This window comes from Triturus cristatus, chromosome 1_2, assembly GCF_964204655.1.
Source record: "Triturus cristatus chromosome 1_2, aTriCri1.1, whole genome shotgun sequence".
NCBI lineage: Eukaryota > Metazoa > Chordata > Amphibia > Caudata > Salamandridae > Triturus > Triturus cristatus.
The window spans coordinates 320,457,205-320,480,992 of record NC_140580.1 but is presented as its reverse complement, the minus strand read 5'-3'; the positions used below and the strand labels follow the sequence as shown (position 1 = coordinate 320,480,992).

At 45.7% G+C, this 23,788-nt stretch overlaps 1 protein-coding gene across 2 annotated transcripts in view; it reads left to right on the top strand.

Annotated features, from left to right (window-relative positions):
* SEC31B (SEC31 homolog B, COPII component) overlaps positions 1 to 23,788 on the top strand; it is a 1,155,786-nt gene that overhangs the window by 501,554 nt on the left and 630,444 nt on the right. For both annotated transcript variants that reach the window (XM_085603885.1, XM_085603887.1), the window contains exon 17: positions 18,963 to 19,108. In XM_085603885.1, the coding sequence (XP_085460011.1) occupies positions 18,963 to 19,108 (146 nt within the window). The remainder of the gene's footprint in view (positions 1 to 18,962; positions 19,109 to 23,788) is intronic.

The window sequence follows — 23,788 nt, the reverse complement described above, 5'->3', positions numbered from 1 at the left end:
GAGTGACTGTATAGGACTGTTGGTGAATGAGTGGATGTGGATCTTAGAATTACTGAATAGGTTGTTGTAACTGATATTGGTATGTCCATTGTTTTGAAAATTTTAGTTTATATTTTTGAATGTGTGTATCAAAGGTTATATTAGGGGGAGAGGAGGTCTGCCACTCTATCACAAGGATGATGTCATCAGTGATGTCATTTGAGATGTCATCAGTGATGTCATGAGTGATGTCACTGACCATGTCATGAGTGATGTAATATGTGATGTCATCAGCAGTGCATTGCGGGCGCGTGAGTTATAGTTAGCTGAACTAACTATAACGGGGGAATTTCAATGGTTTTGTATGAGTAAAAAGTCCAGCTAACTATAACGCCCCTGAAACCTATGGTTTTTTCAGTGAATTTCTAAGATTTTTTAAATGCTAATTCCTAACTATAACGCGCCTGAAACGTATGTTTTTTTCAGTAAATATATATATATATAACAGCAGAACTTTTCACAACAAATCATAAAGAAAAGGATGGGAAAGCAGGGTAGGCTAAGATAAAGGGAGGCGATCCATGCCTGCTACAATAATGCCTGTTTGACAGAATTTGATGTGTCTGCTTTAGTATCATACCACTACATGCTGGGCCAGTTGCATGATATATGGCGTATGTTCAAGAATATCTTGTTGCCACGGCATACTATGACCCATGCACAGACTAGATTAATTGATATTAGGAATGTCTAAAGGGTCATCCGGGGTTATTGCTATTTAAAGCGTTGGCAGGATTGTGTTCCAGGCTGTCGAAATAGGGGTACATGCGCAGTCCAAGCGTGTCCTCCCTTAAAAAAGAGACCGCTTCAGCCTTAACCCGTTCAGAATAGATTGTGTCCAGGCTTTAAGCGGCGGAGGATCTTCAGCTTTTCATCGACGTGTGACGAGTCTTTTGGCCACGGCTAATCCCAGGTCTAAGAAACTAGAAGAGGCCTTGTGTTTCTTATCTCGGACTAGGAAATATTCCTGTAATGCAAGCCCCCCCACGTGCTCGGTAAAGCCCTGTCTGTGCTTGTGATCGACAGTTGAATCACAATGTGCCAGTATTCTTGCAATCTGGGGCATGACCGCAACATAGGTAGAAGGTCGGCATCTACCATTTTGCAGCGTGGGCAACAAGCATCTATTCTATTAAAGTACCTATTAATTTTATCGGGGGTTAAATAGTCTCTGTGAACTATATAGAATTGAATCAACCTAAATCTTGCATTTCTAGGAATTAATCTAGGGCTCGCCAACAACATATCCCATTCTTTTAATGTACAGGGTCGTGTCAGATCTACCTCCCATCTATTACGTAGGGGTGTTAAATCACTCCCAGTATGTTCGTGGATTGATTCTGCAAACCATTTTATAAGGTGCTGCCCGTGCCCATCACATGTATATACTGCATCAGGAGATGTGTCAGGAGTTTGTGTGATATATTACACCAGTGACTCCCCAACGTGGCTATCCAGGAGGCATGATTTAGGAATTGCCCAGGATGAACACCCTCTTCTTCAGTCAAATAAAGGAAGGGCCGTAGCGCACCTCCCATATATAGGCCTCCCAGAGTGTGTATATCAACGTCGTCCTAGTCTGTAAGTTCTGCTGCTCTAACTTTGCCCCTCTCTTTCGGCTTTCCTAGTATTGGGATTGTGGGCGTAAATGGTGTGACATCTATAGTAAGATGCAAAGCTCTGCGGAAACATTTCTGGGCTATCTGCACCAGGAAAGGAAGAGAAGTGTGTGACCTAGTGCAAGGATGAAAGATAAAAAGGATCCTGCCCAACGTGTACGGGGGACCGCATTCCGCAGTATCTGTAAAATGTAGTCCTGCCGCCCATTTTGCTGCCCATTGTATTTGGGACGCCAGGTTATAGTGGTCCATGTTGGGTAAAGCTGTTCCACCCCAGGTTAAGTATGATTTAGCTAGCGCCACCCTACAGCACATATTGCTCTATATGAGGTCTCTCATTATTCCTTCCAGCGGCCGAAAGAATGACGCTGGTAAATATAACGGAAGATTAGCAAAATAATGTAGCAGTCTGGGCAGTATCACCAGTTTAATAAGTGATACCTTACCTGCAACAGAAAGGTTGAGCGTTTTCCAGAATTCCATTTGGGATCTTAAAGCTGTGATCTCTCTGGATAGATTACCATCCAGGGAAGACCCAAGTACCGAAACATAACTGGCTGCCAGGTCACCAGTGCACCATCACCACCAAATGAGGACCATCTGTGTGAGGAGTAAAGGTAAATAAGCATGATTTCCCCCAGTTCACACCCAGTCCTGATAGCGTACCAAATAGTTTAAGTGTATCAAGGATGATCGGGGGTATCACCTGCAGATCCCTTATTTAAAGCAAGCTATCATCCGCAAAAAGCGATATGGCATGTGTTTCCTCTCCTAGCTGTATACCCCAGTGTTCTGCTGATTGACGCAGAGCCATAGCCAAGGGCTCTATAGCCAGGTTAAAAATTAGTGGGGAAAGAGGGCTCCCCTGCCTAGTCCCTCTCCCAATCGGTATAAGCTTTAAGAACAAGCTTCCTAAGCGGACCGTACTGCCGGTGTTTCATACAATAGCTTGACTAAACTCAGGAAGTATGGCCAAATCGTCGCAACACAGCAAACCTATAGGGCCACTCCACAGTGTCAAAGGCTTTCTCTGGGTCCAAGCTAGGCAGCCTGCTGCTTGCCAAGCCGCCGCAGCGCAGTACCCGGAAAAGCCTACGAATATTTAGAGTGCTGTATCGGGCTAGGATGAAGCCATTCTGATCCTGGTGAACCAGGTGCCAATCGACCTGCCAGAACACCTCCCAGTACCTTGTAGTCTGAATTTAGCAGCCCCAACGGGTCGGTAGGCACTTGTATGTGTGGGGCCTCTATCCGGTTTTGGAAGTGTAATCATCCTTGCTTCTGTCATGGAGGCTGGAAGAGAAGTGCCCTCCAAGGCTTCTGTGTATACCCTCAATAGTTGTGGGCTTAACAGATCAGCGCATGTCTTATAAAATATGTGAGGGAAGCCGTCTGGCCCAGGGACCTTGGCAAACGGCAGAGCTTGCATTGTGCCTCTCACTTTCTCCAGCGCAAGCGGAGTATCCAATTCTTTACGCTGTTCTGTAGTGAGAGTGGGAAAGGTAAGACCATCTAGAAATTAGTATATGCCTGACTCGGTGACATTCAAGGCTGACCTATATAGCTTAGTAAAGTGTGTGGGCAGTTCAATGTGGATTTCATGTTGTGTGTACTTAAGTCCGCCGTCCGGCAATCGAAGTGCAGTAATGGGCCCTATGGCTCGATCCTGTTTGATCAGCCAGGCTAATAAGGTCCCGGATCTATCAGCTGAATGCACTGCAAAGTTCAAGCAGCGCTGGTGTTCAAGGAGTTCCAAGTGTTTTTTACGTGCCTCTAAAAGCCGGGCGTGGTCTGGAGCGTTTTCCAATGCTTGGGATGCTAACACCAATAGGTCTTTTTCCTTTACAAGTAACTCCGGTTCCATTTGCTTCGTCAAGCCATAACCCAGCCCTAGGTACTTCCCCCATAACTTAATTTTCATAGCAGCCCACTCCACCATAGTGGACAAAGCAGTCCTGGTGTTATGTGTGAACTACTCATTGATGGCCTTCCCTATTGAGTCCCTGAAGGACGGGTCCTCCAACATCGCCGGTCGCAGCCGCCGCACAAGGATATCGGGGGTCCTGCACTCCCATGCCAATGTAATGTAATGTGAATTGTGGTCTGAATGCATATAACCCCGGTATTCCGAGCCCGTTATATAGGTAAGTGGGGGGGGGGGGGGGGGAGGCTAGAAACCTATCCAGTCGTACATGTAGATCGTGAGGTACCGAATAGAATGAATAGGTTCTCTCTTCAGGCCTACAATGCCTCCCTATGTAGACCAGATCCCACCCACACACCCAGCCGCACAATACCGTAGAATTGGCTGTGGCGATCGTGCATCTTAGGGGGAAAAGATCTATCCAAACTAGTCTCCAGAACGCTATTAAAATCCCCCCCAATCAACCATGGAATGTCACACCATTCTGTTATTATTTTGGAAAGTGATCTAAGGAATTGACCATGGTCCGTATAAGGGGCATTCACATTACCCAACAGAATATAGCGCCCATCCAGCCTGTCTTTTAAAAATACATATCTGCCGTCTTTATCTGCAAAGACCTCCTCTATCGCAAAGGGTGTACCCGGGCGAATCCAAATTAGGGTCCCATGGGCAAACAATGAATAATTGGTGGCATACACCTTACCCCTCCGTTTTATTTGCAGCCTGACCGTTTCGACCTTATTTAAGTGCATCTCTTGTAATAGGGCAATGCGCACGTTAAATCTCTTGAGGTAAGAATAAACCGCAAATCTGCGAGATAGTGTGAGGAGACCCCGCGCATTCCAGGTAAGTATAGTGTGGTCTGTCATGACTCTACTTCAGTCGAAGGTGAAATTTAACCTGATCCCTGCATGCAGTCATATGTATGAGTCGGCGAAGAGCAGTATCATCGGCCAGTCCCCCCGAAAAAACTACTACCACCAAAGGAAAAGTGAATAAGCCAACCAGGCAATAGAGAAACATTACTAGAGCAGTCCCCAAAAACCAGAGGTACTGCCCAAACCCTGGCGGAGAGAAAACTGTCTGTGTAACTAACTGGTTCCCCTTGTAAAGGAAAATATAAGGGGGTGTAATGCTGTGCAGGACATGCCACTATGAAATCCTCAAATGTCTCCTGTCGTAGCATCTAACAGTGTACAGTTAAAAAACCTGCAAACACCATGCCTAGGCCTAAATGTCTTATCAATTATGCAAACCCCCCCAGTATAGTGAACAATACAAGAGTAAGAGTGCCAAATGTGATTGAGATGTAGTTCTTCAGACAGTTCATGATGCCATCACTGTGACCTCAACTTTAAGAAACCATCAGAAGTCTGTGGCGTGACATCAGTCATTCTCAGCTATATGACGTCCGATAGTCCGGCTGCCGATGAGCCATTGATATGTACTCTATCCTTTACCCAGGTTTCTTGGAGACACATTATATAAAACTTTGATATAAAATCACCCCACAACGGGTTTGCCAGCTTAGATCGTATGCCTGAAATATTCCAAAAGACCAAGTTGGTTAGGGCGCTATAATTGCTATATGTGGTAATCATAACCATGGCATCTTCAGTGGTTGTCACAAGGTTAGTGGGTAGTGTCTGATTCTGACTTATGCCTTGGATAAGTGTGGTGTCCTCTAATGGATGTATGGTGTCTGGCAGCTTGCCACCCAGATTAGACTGATTCAGTGGCTGAGCCTCCTTTAATGATGCATGCTGTGTGTAATCCGGAACAGTGCTATTTTTATTTAACCTGTGTCTGTTTAATCTGCTATGCCTGTTTCGATCCATGTCCTCCTTATTTATAGGATATAGTTCTATATCATTTTTTAGTCAGTCTATATCTTCTACGGTGTTAAGTCTGTCAAAGCGATTACTGACTGGGACACTATACCTGTAGTGCATCCAGTCTGAATAGTTGCTACTCATAGGTCTACTTCTCTGTACCTTTGGAGGTTGATAGAAATACCCTAATGGGACGATATTGACTGCCTGAGGCGTAATAAAAAGGCTCCCTACTCTTTCAAGAATGGTTCGCACCAGATGGGGTTATCTAGTCTTTAGAACCACACAATCCCCTGCCAAGGTTTTGCGAGTTTTACCTACCCAATCGACTCTTCTGGCCATTTTGAATTCGGAGAAAAGTGCTTTAGTTAGTCCTTTTCTAATGCTCAGCCAACATAGCAAATTATTCCGCAAGGTGGGCCAGGGTTCATCTTTGTGATCAGGGAGCAGAGGAACGTTTGCCAGGACTACCGTGTGAGGAGTAGCCTCCGGTAGTGGGTCTAGAGAGACCTGCTCCGACTGATGTGTGGCTTAGGGTCGAATCATTGTAGTGTGAGTAGGGTCGGGGTCAGGTTGGCTCTGTAGAGAGGATCTGGTGTTTGAATCCCTCCCCAGTGGTATACTATCTGTGTCTCTCCTGCCATGGTTGTGGGGGGGGCCTTGCTAGGCCACGGAGTGTTTTAGTCCCCCGCGTTTCTGGTTGGGTCTCAGGGTTTGCCGGGTTTGGCCCTACTTGTTTCCCTTCAAGTGTAACTAGTAGATCAGGTGCTGACACATGGGGTGCCCTTTTAATCCTATTTCTCTGCAAATCAGCGCAATGTCTTATGTTGTTATCTCCACTGAGGGTGGCGTTTCCTAGATGTTTTTCTAAGGACACTTCAATGGATTGTAGTCTCTGTCAACTTTGCTACGGCCTCTTTTAGAAGGTTCTCTAGCCCATCTATCTGTGCTGATAACTTTCTTATGTCGTCCTTTGAGTTATAATACTCCGTATGTGTTGGTAATTTCCCACCAGGGCCCGTTTGTAATGACACTAATGATTTGCCCCGCTTGGTTGCTTTTACTGTGTTTTTTTAACTTGAAGTTCTTGGTCCTATACAGCAATCATCCACTACCTTATTGTCCACCCTCGGGTTCCTAGGGCACTCTGACGGGGGTTGGGTGTCACTATCCTGATCGCTACACCACACATGATCGGAAACATTCTACACACAACCATTTGGGGCTGTTGGCATTCAGTAACTACAGATGTTGAAGGTCCGTCACTTGGGATTGTCTCAGCTCCCCTGTTGTCTCCCCTGTTTTCTGCATTTAAAGTCTCCTCAACAGATGATATCTGTTTTTCTATTGCCCGCATCGCCCCGGTGAGATAATTAAGTAAAGATAAACGTGAGCCCATTATCGGTTTGGCTGATATAGATGTGGTTGTCACCTTATCGGCTTCTGCCTTTCTTTTCCCCATAGTTCAAACTTAAGTGAGTAATCCAATTGGCAAAAACAAAGTTTGTTTCTTACCACAGTTTGTAGCCCCAAAGTCGCCTGACAGCTTATAATCACAAATGCAGGCCTCACAGGCACATATAAAGTCATATAGGAACCATACGGTTGAAGAGTTACAAATACTCTACTCATTGGGCACTGACCAGCAGTAGAATAATGTGGTAAATCTGGAAAAACCAAGAGAGGGGGCCCAACCCGGCCTCTTCCTGTCTATGAAGGGCTAAGACGGGCCCGTCTTGGCCCGATCTTCCCCCGGGCCGAGCCCGGGCATGCCCTGCGCGTGTCCCGCACTGCAGTATGCCTCCAGTGAATTTATCGCACTTCTGCGCTCGTTACTCAGCGTGGGCCCACCTCCAGGTCAGGGATCAGGGAACAGGAATAAAGTGCACGGTGCAAGCAGCTTTATGAGTTAAATTCTCATACTTGCAGTTTTGTAAAATATACTTCGTTCTATACATGAGCATCAGTTACATTACATAATCATTTTTCGTAGTTGCGAGAAGATTAAATGAGCCGAGGCTTGAACCTTGGTCCCCAGGTCTGAAGTCGACAGCTCTGACTGCTACACCACATCCTCTTCTCGGCTCTTTAGTGTGTTTTCTGGGACAGAACCAAGAGCACAGAATTTCCTCCAGAAGCTCGCCTATCACTGAACCTCTTCACTAGTTTTGCTTGTTTGCATTTTCTAACAAGCACTGCTTACAAGTGCATCTGCAGGCTGTCTCTCTCCTCCCCGTGTCTTGCAGCCCCCTTCAGGTCACCCCTCATTGCTTCTTATCTTGTTTTTTATTTCGTATAGCTTCCATCTTTTTAACATTATTCGCCCCTATCCAATAAACTAATCCTTGGGTCTTTTTAAATCATTTCCCTTCAGACTAGGGGGATGAACATTAAGTCCTCTGTGCAGAGGCACACAAGGGACCCCCGTGGCACAACTCAGCATTTATTGCTGAGAGATGTCTTTGCAGTCAGAGCAACGCTCAGACAGCGACACACAGCGCAGTCTGGCCTAATCTCGGTCCCTGGCCTCATCTGCATTCACACTAAGGAGCCAGGGGCTGACATGAGCTGCTGAATGATCAAGGAAACTAGTAATCACAGCCCTCTACAACATGGAGAACCACTGGGTTTGGCAAATGCTGTGTAACGTCAGACAAGCCAAACATATTTGGGTTCCTAGGGCACTCTGACGGGGGTTGGGTGTCACTATCCTGATCGCTACACCACACATGATCGGAAACATTCTACACACAACCATTTGGGGCTGTTGGCATTCAGTAACTACAGATGTTGAAGGTCCGTCACTTGGGATTGTCTCAGCTCCCCTGTTGTCTCCCCTGTTTTCTGCATTTAAAGTCTCCTCAACAGATGATATCTGTTTTTCTATTGCCCGCATCGCCCCGGTGAGATAATTAAGTAAAGATAAACGTGAGCCCATTATCGGTTTGGCTGATATAGATGTGGTTGTCACCTTATCGGCTTCTGCCTTTCTTTTCCCCATAGTTCAAACTTAAGTGAGTAATCCAATTGGCAAAAACAAAGTTTGTTTCTTACCACAGTTTGTAGCCCCAAAGTCGCCTGACAGCTTATAATCACAAATGCAGGCCTCACAGGCACATATAAAGTCATATAGGAACCATACGGTTGGAGAGTTACAAATACTCTACTCATTGGGCACTGACCAGCAGTAGAATAATGTGGTAAATCTGGAAAAACCAAGAGAGGGGGCCCAACCCGGCCTCTTCCTGTCTATGAAGGGCTAAGACGGGCCCGTCTTGGCCCGATCTTCCCCCGGGCCGAGCCCGGGCATGCCCTGCGCGTGTCCCGCACTGCAGTATGCCTCCAGTGAATTTATCGCACTTCTGCGCTCGTTACTCAGCGTGGGCCCACCTCCAGGTCAGGGATCAGGGAACAGGAATAAAGTGCACGGTGCAAGCAGCTTTATGAGTTAAATTCTCATACTTGCAGTTTTGTAAAATATACTTCGTTCTATACATGAGCATCAGTTACATTACATAATCATTTTTCGTAGTTGCGAGAAGATTAAATGAGCCGAGGCTTGAACCTTGGTCCCCAGGTCTGAAGTCGACAGCTCTGACTGCTACACCACATCCTCTTCTCGGCTCTTTAGTGTGTTTTCTGGGACAGAACCAAGAGCACAGAATTTCCTCCAGAAGCTCGCCTATCACTGAACCTCTTCACTAGTTTTGCTTGTTTGCATTTTCTAACAAGCACTGCTTACAAGTGCATCTGCAGGCTGTCTCTCTCCTCCCCGTGTCTTGCAGCCCCCTTCAGGTCACCCCTCATTGCTTCTTATCTTGTTTTTTATTTCGTATAGCTTCCATCTTTTTAACATTATTCGCCCCTATCCAATAAACTAATCCTTGGGTCTTTTTAAATCATTTCCCTTCAGACTAGGGGGATGAACATTAAGTCCTCTGTGCAGAGGCACACAAGGGACCCCCGTGGCACAACTCAGCATTTATTGCTGAGAGATGTCTTTGCAGTCAGAGCAACGCTCAGACAGCGACACACAGCGCAGTCTGGCCTAATCTCGGTCCCTGGCCTCATCTGCATTCACACTAAGGAGCCAGGGGCTGACATGAGCTGCTGAATGATCAAGGAAACTAGTAATCACAGCCCTCTACAACATGGAGAACCACTGGGTTTGGCAAATGCTGTGTAACGTCAGACAAGCCAAACATATTTGTATTTTTAGGTCTTGCCTACGCAGCGCGCAAGCGTTGCATTGGAGTGACCTCTTGGAATCACTCTGGACTTTTTCGGAAACTCGTGAATGTACTGCAATGTTTCCAATGAGCACTCGTGCGTGTACGGCGTTTACCTTGCGGGAGCGAGCAGCGGCGCCATCTGTTTGCAATTATCACGCCCGCCCTTTGGAAACAGATGGCGCCGCTGCTCGCTCCCGCAAGGTAAACGCTGTACATGGACTGAACCTCGAAGCCACGCCCCCGTTCCCCACCGTGGCGTTGCCGGCCCACAACTGCCCCTGCACTAGGTGTCCCTTCTCCGCTGCTTTTGGCAACCTGTCCTTCTATCCCTGCTGTAATAAGCAGTTTTGGCACCCTCCTCTACCCCCGTTGTCTGTGACACTCGCTGCTTCACCTCCTCCCAGCGGGAGGGCGGGTTCCTTTTAGAGCTGTGGATAAAATTCAGGGCAAAGTTAACATCCGGCAGGTGCAGGTTGCAGACTCCGGGGCATTACACACTTTCTAAGTAGGGGGCAGGACCTGCATCCCTTGGTCTGCACGCGCGTACATCTCTCCCCTCATTACAGTACCTGCCGCTTAGGTCCCGCAGCTGCGATCAGTACACCACTCTACATAGCAGTTCATGCGCGTGCATGTGGCAAAACAGAAACGCCAGTGCTCGCGCAAATTGAATGTATTTTATTATGTTATTCGTACTTCCCAAGGCTGCGCACCCCTCTCTTCCCCCCCAACCCTCTACAAACATATAGAAAAACATCTAGAATGAAGAAATGATTTAGAGACTGCCACAGAACCTAAAGCACCAGTGATGCGTCTTGCTGTTTTCAAAAGTCTACAGATACCATTCTTTATTTTTTTTTTCTGTTTAAAGCTGAATCTCTTTAAATGTATAATGCAATCTGAGCCAGTCCGAAGTTTTTCAATTTCATTATTTTTTAACATAATGCCATTACCAGCTACTTCCATCAGCCCACCACAGGGTAGCCCGCTTAGGGGCACTAGACTAGACTACCATGCTTCTAATACCCCCAGCCATGTGCCAGAAGCTCCACACACTGCCCATGTTACCCATGCTCCTCACTCAGGCTCTCTAGATCTTCCCACTTTCTCACACTGCCTTATTCATGTGCTACAAGCTGGTCCACTGGAATTATGCAAATATGTGGCCTCAGCAATTTTCGCATGATTTTAGATTTGCCGCATTTGCCACATAATCCATCATCTGCCGCATAATCTCCAGATTTTAACAAAAAATAATTGGTTCTAGCTCAAACTGTTCAAAAGTTACTAAAAATGCAGCGACACATGTTGCCGCGCCCTGGAAGTCCCTTTTCAAAGCTGAGCTGGCCATCTTTCTGTTCCTTATTCCAATATTTGGGTTTCAAACTGGTACTAATGCGTTGCAACCAATGCCCTGACAGTGTTACCAAGTTTAACAAGCATTGGCATAGCCAATAGGTCTCGCTTTTGGGACCTTGTAAGTATTTAGTTATGCAGCACAGTATCCTTGGTGCAACAACAACTGTTGCATGGCTAAACACTTATAAGGTCCCAAAGGCGAGACCTATTGGCTATGCCAATGCTTGTTTCTGTAGCGTGCAATACAACCAGGGTTATGATTTTAGATATTTTGTTTCATTTCTATTGTATTAATTGTTTCTTTGTAGCTCCAGTACAGCCAGACTGGTGCTTCAGAGCGCTCAGGGGACAACCACTAACATTTTGAGATGTAAATTGCCAAACACACAACTATTAACATGTGGAACACAAGTTGGTCGCACACTGCTCGTCACACCAGCAAGTTGCCCCAAAGGACTGTGGTGAATGTAGTGGCGACGGCGGGTACGCCTATGCCACGATGTGTAAAAAGAAAAAAGTATGTGTTGCATTTAGCCATCCCTGGACACGTGTTTCGAGGTAGTTGCCTCTCGTCAGCAGGGAGCAGGACAATGTAAAGGGGTGCCGATTGGACTGCCAAAATGTAATTAAAACAGGTCAAATACCTCTCATGGCGCGCAGGTGCAGAACCAGGGCTCGTCAGCCCGATAGCTCACGGGAGCCGTAATAATTGGAACACAAGTTGGTCGCACACTGCTCGTCACACCAGCAAGTTGCCCCAAAGGACTGTGGTGAATGTAGTGGCGACGGCGGGTACGCCTATGCCACGATGTGTAAAAAGAAAAAAGTATGTGTTGCATTTAGCCATCCCTGGACACGTGTTTCGAGGTAGTTGCCTCTCGTCAGCAGGGAGCAGGACAATGTAAAGGGGTGCCGAGTGGACTGCCAAAATGTAATTAAAACAGGTCAAATACCTCTCATGGCGCGCAGGTGCAGAACCAGGGCTCGTCAGCCCGATAGCTCACGGGAGCCGTAATAATTGGAACACAAGTTGGTCGCACACTGCTCGTCACACCAGCAAGTTGCCCCAAAGGACTGTGGTGAATGTAGTGGCGACGGCGGGTACGCCTATGCCACGATGTGTAAAAAGAAAAAAGTATATGTTGCATTTAGCCATCCCTGGACACGTGTTTCGAGGTAGTTGCCTCTCGTCAGCAGGGAGCAGGACAATGTAAAGGGGTGCCGAGTGGACTGCCAAAATGTAATTAAAACAGGTCAAATACCTCTCATGGCGCGCAGGTGCAGAACCAGGGCTCCTCAGCCCGATAGCTCACGGGAGCCGTAATAATTGGAACACAAGTTGGTCGCACACTGCTCGTCACACCAGCAAGTTGCCCCAAAGGACTGTGGTGAATGTAGTGGCGACGGCGGGTACGCCTATGCCACGATGTGTAAAAAGAAAAAAGTATGTGTTGCATTTAGCCATCCCTGGACACGTGTTTCGAGGTAGTTGCCTCTCGTCAGCAGGGAGCAGGACAATGTAAAGGGGTGCCGAGTGGACTGCCAAAATGTAATTAAAACAGGTCAAATACCTCTCATGGCGCGCAGGTGCAGAACCAGGGCTCGTCAGCCCGATAGCTCACGGGAGCCGTAATAATTGGAACACAAGTTGGTCGCACACTGCTCGTCACACCAGCAAGTTGCCCCAAAGGACTGTGGTGAATGTAGTGGCGACGGCGGGTACGCCTATGCCACGATGTGTAAAAAGAAAAAAGTATGTGTTGCATTTAGCCATCCCTGGACACGTGTTTCGAGGTAGTTGCCTCTCGTCAGCAGGGAGCAGGACAATGTAAAGGGGTGCCGAGTGGACTGCCAAAATGTAATTAAAACAGGTCAAATACCTCTCATGGCGCGCAGGTGCAGAACCAGGGCTCGTCAGCCCGATAGCTCACGGGAGCCGTAATAATTGGAACACAAGTTGGTCGCACACTGCTCGTCACACCAGCAAGTTGCCCCAAAGGACTGTGGTGAATGTAGTGGCGACGGCGGGTACGCCTATGCCACGATGTGTAAAAAGAAAAAAGTATGTGTTGCATTTAGCCATCCCTGGACACGTGTTTCGAGGTAGTTGCCTCTCGTCAGCAGGGAGCAGGACAATGTAAAGGGGTGCCGAGTGGACTGCCAAAATGTAATTAAAACAGGTCAAATACCTCTCATGGCGCGCAGGTGCAGAACCAGGGCTCGTCAGCCCGATAGCTCACGGGAGCCGTAATAATTGGAACACAAGTTGGTCGCACACTGCTCGTCACACCAGCAAGTTGCCCCAAAGGACTGTGGTGAATGTAGTGGCGACGGCGGGTACGCCTATGCCACGATGTGTAAAAAGAAAAAAGTATGTGTTGCATTTAGCCATCCCTGGACAGTCTACACGGCACCCCTCTACACTTACCTACTCCCTGCTGACGAGAGGCAACTACCTCGAAACACGTGTCCAGGGATGGCTAATGCGACACATACTTATTTCTTACACTTCGTAGCATAGGCGTACTCGCCGTCGCTACTACATCGCCCATAGTTCCATGGGGCAACTTGCTGGTATGACGAGCAGTGTGCGGCCATTTATACCTAATTCAACTATTAACATGTAGTGCTCTAAATGGGTTCTCTGTAGTAGGTTGTGTGGCAGTATCCCGGCAAAGTGTGAAACCTGCTGCGTGCACTAGGAGAATTTACAAAAAATTAGGATCGATATCGGTCTTATACAAAAGGCCCGTTTTTCATTACATCTGCTTTAGCTGTAACAGCAGAGGAGCCTGACGCCACTCTTGCGTGGTTGACAAAGAACATGGAAGAGATGGTGCACAGACTCATTTGAAAACCATGGCCTCCGCTCCCCCTGCCTTCCAAGAGGGAACTCAACCCTTTTGGCAGATTTGCTTTCAGCAGCGGCAGCACCTTGATGCGTGTGCCAAGGCAGGCTGCTTTACACCTTTATATACAGTGCTCCTTTTGAACAAACCACACCTCTTTCAAACTGTTAACCCAGTTCACCCGAGCTGTTACACAGCACAAAAAACCAAGAGATACTGCCTCAAACCTCCACAAACAGCCTGTCCTTGTTTAAAAAAAAAAAAACTTTTCAGCCTGCAGCAAGTAGTCTGATTTCACCATGTTTTCTGTGGTTTGTTGTGTGGGGGAGGGGTAATTGTCATGCGTTTATAATTGAATTGAATTCTCATGCTTGCAGTTTTTTAAAATGTACTTTGCGCTTTACATGAACACCCGCTAAATTGCACATTCAATGTTTTGGAGTTGCTGGGAGTTAAATCGATTTGCCTAGAATCAAAGGATGTTGAGCTGATGCCGAGACTTGAACTGTGGTCGAGGTCCGAAGCCTGCAGCTCTGAGTGCTACAGCACAGCCTCTTCTCGTCTCTTTAGTGTTTTTCTGGGACAGAGCAAAGAGCACAGAATTCCCTCCAGAAGCTCACTTAGCCACTTGACTTGTATTGTTTGTTTATATTTTCTAACAAGCACTCCTTACTGTAATCTGCAGGCTGCCTCTCTCCTCCCCATGTCTTGCAGCCTCCTCTCGGGTCACTCCTCATTGCTTCCCTCCTCGTTTTATTTATTTCTGTTTCCATAGATACAGCTCCCATTTTTTTACATCATTCACCCCCATCCAATAAGCTAATCTCTGGATCTTTCAAATGGTTTCCCTTCAGACTACAGGGATGAACATTAAGTCCTCAATGCAGAGGCGCACACAAGGGAGCCCCGTGGTACAACTCAGAATTTATTGCTGTGAGATGTCTTTCCAATTACAGCAAGGTGCAGCCAGCAACACGTGGCGCAGTCTCACCTAATCTCTGTCCCCGGCCTCATCTGCATTCAAACTGTACTTATTGGTTACATGCTAATTTTTTCTTTGTGCTCCTCCATTTTCTTAATCTCTGCGCTTTATGATTCCACCAGTAACAGCACAATTTATTGCCTTTCTCAATACACAAGTCCTAATACTTTAATGGAGCTTCGGTAACTTATATTGCACAACTACTCACCAAGCTACAACTTACAACAAAAACCAGCTTATTATTAATCAAATAGGTGAAACCTATTGCATTTACCAATGCTTGTTATTTTGTTATCACTCAGCAGATGTTAAAAAAATACACAAGTCTTCAGCCGAGCATGTTATCCTGTGACTTGAAGCAAGCGATCATGGCTGGGCTGCAGGAGCATAGACCGCGTTCCAGGAAGGGGGTTGTCGAACTTTCTTCTCTCCTCCTTTAGTGTGGGGCAGATACGAATAAAGTGCACAATATCTTCTTTTGCTGACCCGCATAAACGGCACTTAGAGGGAGCCTTTGACCCCACCACGATGTTCAAGTTAATAATGAGATTTGTATATTGTGTGCCTTAATTTTACATAAAGAGCTTAAGTTTCACCAAAATAATGTTGCTTTTTCAGCATGGTATAGTTGCCGAAAATTAGCCATGCTTATGACCGCTTCGTTAGCGGGCTTTGTCTTCATGAAGAGGGATCTTCTTGACTAGTAAGTTTACTGTTTTTTTAAAAGCAGACTGAGAGATCGAACCGTCCTAGAGCTAGCTCATGTAAATGATTTCTATATATGGCTTCCAGCCGCTTCCTCCATATCTTTGCTCTGTTTAAGGGGTTCTCATTTATGGCAGTCCATTAAACTTCACTTAAAGTTCCACTGCAAGACAATTTCAATCTGTGATAGGTCTTCACGAAATACTTGTTTTGGGATTCCAAACTCTAGGCGTATATGTACAGGTATGGTGGGACAGAGCATACTTATCTATAGGTTCTTAGAACAGGTTGTTCAGTGATCATTGTGTCTGTGCCACGGAGGGCCTCGAAGCCACACGCCAGAGTTGGTATAAGCTTCGCAGATATCACCCTCAAAATCGGTAATATACTAGGGCCTCTTAAGGCATTAAAGAGAGCACCAAAGGCTGACATTTGTGCCGCCCCTTTCCTCGTTTCTATACATTTTTTTTCCGCACAGGTTCCTGATGCAGCGGAAGTGTTGGGGGATTTTTGCCTTCACACTTATCCACACCAACCACTAAATAATTATTGGAAATGTAACTCTAATGACAGGCCCATAAGTAATTATCACACAGTTAGCAATATCAAAGGTCCTCTGATATATCTTTGGTAGAGTTAAAAGGGACTGAATAGTGAAAGACAGAATGCTATTTCTCCATGATGACCTACTATGAAGAAATATGCTAAGCATTAGTCATTATAAACATGTCCAAATAACTTTGAAACTCAGTAATAAAGACAAACACAATTTTTTCGATTTAGGTTTTTCTTTATTTCATAATATGAATGGTCTGATACAAGTAAAAAAGTAGAGTGTCTTTTTCTTGTTTCTCAATGTTAAAGATTAGATTCACTATACACATCTACAGTTCATCACAAAAATCATCAGAGCATCAGATATAGAGGAGTGAGAGGGAGAGAGAAAACATCAGTGAAACACAGTTCACTTAGGCAATGAAAATACTAATGCACAGCGTGCAATTAGTCTGAAAAGATAACACCACGGCCCTTAGGGAATAGCAAGAGCAGCATCACCAGCCAATGATGTGCAAAGTCTCTAGTGAAGTCTCTCAGGATTAGCAGGTATCCCCAGCCAGAGAATCCGGAATCAGCATGGCAATCAGCATACCATGAACGCAAGGACAGGTCACCAATCTTGTGAACAAGCCGAGGAACATTTTCCCACAAGAACTCTTATACACCGCGACTTCCTTTCTTCGGTTAAAATGTTGCATTCTCTCCTCACATGATACATTCTCATTGAACATGATGGTGTGGCTATCTACTGACAATGACCTAACTGATATTCCTAAACACTCTTTGTCTAAACAACTTCCTTAGGAGGAAGAGGAAATAACCTAGGGGCATATGTATCAACATCACCATTTGCGATTCTCAAATAGCGATTTTTAAGGAATCGCTATTTGAGAATTGCAAAACGGGATGTATTTAAAAAATTGCAAACTTTTTGCGATTTCTTAAAATTCCTTAATTGCGATTAGCAAATTGCGAAATCGCAATTAAGGAATACCTGCCCATTCATTCCTATGGGCCAGGAGACCCATAGGAATGTATGGGAAGTAATTCTCAAATTGCGAATCGCAATTTGCTAATCGCAATTAAGGAATAATTTCAAAGGTGCAAGGGTGTCAAGATGACACCCTGATACACCCCTGAAATTAGCATGTGTGGTCATATGGCGCACATACATGCCCTAAGGGCATGTATGTGCGTCACGTGGCACTTTGTAAAATTACAAAACATGCATTTTTAAAAGAAATCGCAAATTAACACCAACTAGTAGTTGGTGGTAATTTGCGATTTCTTGAGGATTAATCGCAATCCTTTGGTGAGTGTTACATTTCATTTAAGAAATCGCAATTTGCGATTTCTTAAATGCTTACGCAAACTTAAGAAATCGCTAAATTAGCGATTCCTTAAATTTGCGTTGGGAATTTGCCTAATACATCCCGTTTTGCGAATTTTTAATCGCAAACGCTGTATTTTGCGAATCGCAGCGTTTGCGACTAAAAATTCGCTTGATACATATGCCCCCTAGTTATTGTTGTTTTATTTTCTGTTCCAGTTACATTCATGTGTTCTACAACCCTCGCCTGGACAGGAAAAAGGTCGAAAGTCTTATTTAGAAATAGGATAAATATCTGCACTCTAAAGAAACATTTGAAACATTTGATGGACAGAATCTCTAAAGTAAACATTTGATACATTGAGGGACGGAAGCATATCCCCTAACATTTCAGAGGCCTACAATTATTTTAGCAAAAGAGAGAATTGTTTCTAAAAGCCTACGCTATACTTTCACGAAGAACAATGCTTTTTCCTTGTCGTTTATTTTCTGTACTAAAGGAGACCGAATAACATCCAATTAGCAGCATCATTATGCTAGCTAAGAAAATCTTACTATCGTGCCTTATGGGCATTTTATTCGTTGTACATTATAATGTTACATGTTTGTAATTATCGTCTTTCAAATTTTTTATTCCAAAAATCGTGCTCCATCATTCCTTTTGCAACTATCATGACTCTGAGGTATTATATTTTGCAAACTGAGGTATTCTATTTTACAAAGTTCTCCAAGGGCTGATCCTTTAAGTATCATTTGTATTGTGCTAATTTTTTCCTTATCGATCGTTTTTTGTTGTTTTTACGCATCTTGTTTGTGCTTCAGCATGCTCTGTTACTAAGTTAATTAGCCTCTGTAAGCCGATCTTGATTTCTCTGACCAGAACTACCTCGCCCGCACAGAGTAGATCGGATGCTTAGGTCGGTTCCTGTGTCTGAAACACGGGTTATGTTTAGTACATTAAAGTAAGTGCAAGTACAGACCCTAGCCTGTAGATGGCAGACTTGTGCTTTGCATGAGAACATATCTTTGTGCTGCGAAATATATGGCTTAGTACACCCCAAAAGCTTATAGGATTGAGACCTAATGTACTACCAGTGGATTCAGTATGTAGAGTGACGTGGATTGTGTGTTTTGTATGTATTTCTTTTTATTGTAATCGCACAGTTCAAGTATGCATTTCAGCTATATGATTTTGTGTAAGTACATCATGTTCTGAAGGAGACTACCGTAGGGTGCTAAACATAATGTGAAATGTCGCCCTGACTTATTCCCTCATATGCAGTGCGTCTTTGGTCTGAGGTCGGGTGCTTATATTTATGGTACTTAATGCCGGTATTTTGAATCTTGTTAGTTTTTTAACCATTATTTGCCTACTTCCTCTTGTGTGGCTTCAGCTTGACTCGCATTATTTCCCTGATAATATACTGGACTACTTTCCAATGGATCGTACTCGGTTTGCATCTGTGCGCGTCTGCTTGCTTACGTTTTACTGGAGCCGAGATGTTTAGGACCTTCTCATTGTTTTTACAGATCTTTTGGGTGCCCGCATGGAGTCGGAAGGGAATGGAAGGCTGTCCTCTCAGGCCTGCCTTTGTTACATTTCCTCTGGGAACATTGAGAGGTTGGTTGAGTGCTGGGTGAAAACCCATGAGACGACCTCTCCCTTGGAGCTACAGGTATGGCTCAAGGCATGACAACTTTTAATTTTTAGCGCTATAACTACAGTTTTGTTAGTTAACCTTTCACTTTGACAATGAAGTGTTATGCACAGATCCGTTTTTGTTTTCGTTTGGTCTCTTTGAACCAAAATGTATTCTACACTAGATCACCTATAAATGCCTTTGCCTTAAGTTTTTTTAAAACGTTTTAGACTTCAGTTAAGCGTAACGATAGTTTCGCTGAACCCTTTTTTAATTGCCTTACCAATGCTGTATAACATGATGGCACCCAGATTTATATGTAAATGACACTCCTTGGTTTGTCAGAGAGGAGTAATACTCTGGACACCCAGAAAGTAGACTAGGTAAGGCCCCAGATGAGATTGTACCCCAGTGTGCCTGAAAATTAATTGGAGATTTGAGACTCCGTTTTATGTTCTAACTTTAATTACGTTGTAATATCGGCAACATTCTGTTGTCTTGAAAGGTCCAGTGATGGCCCTTTTTTTTGTTGTTGAAAAAAGTGATGACAAACTCAAAAGGTCTGGCTTTAATGAGCTCACACAGCCTTGCCCAAATGCGAAGACTATTTGTGCCATGTCTGTGAAACCACTCTTTTTCTCTGCCACCTGTCTTTGTTCCCCAAGCTCGCTGTGCTGCTGTTTTTTATTCCTCAAGCTTGTAGGGCAGGTGCCACGAAGCATTGCAAGCATTGGGAATAAAAAAATAGGACACAGACATAGGGGCTGGTGCAGCTTGTGAAGCGTGAAAGACGCTCCAACTGAGGAGTGGTTAAGCGTGCTGATCAAAGTCTTCCTCAGTTTTATTATTTTGAACGTTATTTATTATTTGAAGAGCTCTGTCATGAAAGCGAGAGCAGTCATGTATTCCTAATGTCCCTAGGCAGTGGCGGGGTGGTCGGTCCCTGGACCTCAGCGACTCCTCTAAGGAACACCCTTGGGGGCACACTGTCTTGATGTCACTTTCTACACGTTGCAAAATAAGTGCACTTCCTGGCAGCTTCTTTGCCATGTGCCCGTCTGTAATAGGATTCTGGTACAATAGCAAAGGGTTTCCTCAGTTACCTGGGCAAGCATCCTGATGCAAATGAGGGAACGGTATCCTAGTGATCAGGCTGGCACGCGTCTTATGCCTGTGTGATACATTTCACAGAAGTGGCTATGCAGGTTTCTGTGGACCCTTATGTAATGCCAACGCGCTGTGGGTCGTGCATAAAATAGGCCCACACGCATGTGCACCCCTGTTGCACTTCCAATAAATGGTTGCAGTTGTTGGCACGTGCCAGTCAGGAGGAGTAAATTAGCCCTCAGTCGAACCGCAGGTGGGATCCGTAAATCTAATTTTCCTTCTAGCTGTCGCTCAATTTCCAATTCACTTGTGGTTTATCAGGTCAAGCCTGTTGCTTTGCTATCTACGAAGGAGAATTATGGAACTGTAGTAAAGTGCCTCTTTTGGACATGGTTAGCCCCCCAATGTTTGCTTGGAAAATTATGTAATTTTGACTGGAAGTCCACAGGGTCCCTTGCAAACCGGTCCCCTGTGCCAGATCTCCTTGCCTAAGTTGTACCTTTTGTTTCCACAATTTGCACCCCTTTAGCTTACATATAAGTCCCTCGTAAAAGTTACCCCTGGTACCTAGGGCCCTCAAGGGCTGCAGCACGAATTGTGCCACCCTAAGGGACCCCTATCCACGCACATGCACACTGCCACTGCAGTCTGCGTGTTCTAGAAGACCTTAGCCATAAGGCAGGGTCCGCTATATCGCCTGTGAGGACATATCTTCATGAGCAGATAATGTCCCTGGAATTTCCTTGTTGATTCCTGGATATTGTAATTGACCAGGGAAGCGATAGGAAATACATGGGCTGGGCACTCATCATAACGAGTTCCCCAGCTCCATGATGGCTTCACTGAAGTTTGGGATGTTTGGTACCAAACATCTCTGCACAATAAACCTGCACTGATTCCAGTGTCAGATTTATAAAAACAAATTGCACCCAGAAGACCCCTTACAGAGGTTTGCCTGAAACCTACCATTCCTTGGTGTGGTCACCGACTGGCCTGAGCCAGCCTGCTACCACCAGTGTTCTTACCTCATGGGGAGAGTGCCTGCGCTTTTTGAGGCCAAAGACAATGCCTTTCCTGGGTAGAGGTGTTCACACCTCACCCTGACCAGGAAGAGCCATTCTTAGCGGGGAGCTTCAAATGTCTTGTCGACTTTATAACGCGGCCCCAGACTCTCCTGTTAAAGGGAGCAGGCCCACTTCCTGTCCTCTCTCCCTTTTTGGCAGGAGGACAGCCTGGAAAGCTCAGAAAGAATAGGAAGTGTGCCTCCTTCTGCCAACTCCACCCCTCAGGTGCTGGAGGTGAGGTGAAGTACACTTTTCAGTGCCCACCATCTTGGAGATGGTGGGACTTATCCAATCAAGGCTGGGTCTATGACCCCCCACCCACAGGAGGTGGGCATAATAGAGGGTGTAGATACCCCAGGTAAGGGGCCCTTTGGCCACTACCTGTCACTCCCTTGTAACGCCCCTAAATGAAGTATTTAGGTGGCATCGCCAGACCCTGAACTTGAATTTCTGACGACCTAAGACGAGCCGGACACTACAGAGTTTCACCAGCAGAGAAGACTGCAGAGAACGACTGACTTTTCCCCAGCCCACCGGCCTGTCTGCAGCCCTCCTGCCTGTCTGCAGCCCTCGACGATCCTGCGCCAAAAGGCGACTTGTCCTGCAGTCCTGCGACCTCCAGAACCTTGGGAGGACTGACTGCTTTAGATAAAGATCAAGATTTCCAAAGAACAGCGGGCCTGTTCGCAAAGCTCTTCATAGTAAAGACTCTGTGACATAAAGAACCACAAAGCCTGCCTCCATTTCCACCTCTGCACCCAACGCCTCGGGCCCGAGTCCAAGTGACCTACCGGTTCCAGCAAGGTTCCTCAGCGCTCCAGCGCATGAGTTCACGTGAGATGACCTCTCCCTGACTCTTCGATGTCGCCTGCAGGTTCTGCATGGAGACCCCACCCCCCCACCACGATCTGCTCCGTGTCGCGGAATTACAGAACCTTCTAACGAGGGCAGCAAGGTTAAACTACAGGAAGAGCAATTCCCCCTCACGCTGTACTTCTTCTCTGTTTCCAGCCATACCGATAGATCACAACTTCCCCTTCTCATGGTGATTCCTTCTCCAATAACTTCCTTCTATGGGATGAGTCAGAACTTTGCCCAGCCCATCTGAACACTGGCACTGGAAACACCAGACCAATCCAGGACCTAAAAGAGATCCCATCTGGAGTGAACCCGGAAGTAAGGACGGAATCAAACTTAAAGGACGATGCCGACCGATGGAAGAAACCCGCCTCCATGAGGGGACTTCAACCAGCGAGTGAGAAAGGAGAATCCTCTATTTTAGGCAAAGAGTCCAGGGAGTCAGCTGACTCCAGAGCGCAAACTGGCTCGACAGAGTGGCCAGCTTTACCGAGCAGAGATGAAGCAGAAAATCAACGGTCCCATGCTGAAGCCAGCCACGTTTCAGGAGGGGGTGGTTTTTCCAGGTATGGCAGCGCATTATAGGGCTAATTAGGAGGAGGGAATCATAAGATTCCTGAAACATTAAAATCTGGTGGAAGGAGCGTACAAAAGAGGGATTGATGTGGTACTCTTCTTCATGCACTTGGTGAAGGTTACTTAAAGGTGCAACCACCCCCCCACAACTCCCCCCTACCCCCCTTAAACGACTAGAGAAAAAGGATAAATCACTTACCAAAGTGTCTCTTCCCTCCAAGGCACTGCAAACACTGGGAATGCAGAGGACGCAGATAGCTTCTATTCTGTTCTTCTGAAGAGAAAAAGACAGACCCCAAAAGAAGCATTAAAACTTCAATGGATGTTAACCAGTATGAAATAAAAATACTGAGGAAGCAAATCAAAATCAGTTGTCCGCTATTGATTGTCTAATTCCTTACACTCAGCTAAGCTTTTTCCAACACTGAAAGACACCCCTGCACCTGTCCGCCCTGGGCCTAGTTGAAGCGGAACAAAGGTGTCCCTACGGCCCCCAGCATCGCAACTTACCTGTTCAGCTGTTGGTTACCTTCGACCAGCCTCTTGGCCCGAGCCTGCAGTCCTTGTTCGATCGGGTCTTTCTCCATTGCTTTGAATTTGGCACCCAACACTGTGTTGGCCACTGGTGGTGTAGTGTTGGTTCTGCTTTGGGCCCTGTCCCAATCTTGCCTCACTGGTCTTGTAAGTCGATGTTGCCTATATGTATGCTGAATGTTTTCTCGTTCCCTAGTTTAACATTGCAAAGTCTGAAAATTGCACTAAAAGTGCAATTTTTACCTTGAAAAGTATTTCTATTGCAAAACGTATTTACCTGAGACAAAGTTCTGTGGTTCTGCAAATTAAATATAACCAAGTACTATTTTTATAAATTGCTCTCGGATTCATTCATTGAGTGTGTCTCATTTATTGATACTTGTGTTCAACAATTGCTTAACACTACCCTCCGATAAGCCTAACTGCTCGCCTACACTACCACAATAAAGAGCATCTGAAAGAAACACGTTAGTTATAGATTCCGGACCTTATAATTACTCCCAGGCGTCAGACTGGATCCGGAAGGTTTTTTCGTCAGCAGTACCTCTGCGTGTCGGAAGGTGGCGTCGGTCGGTTC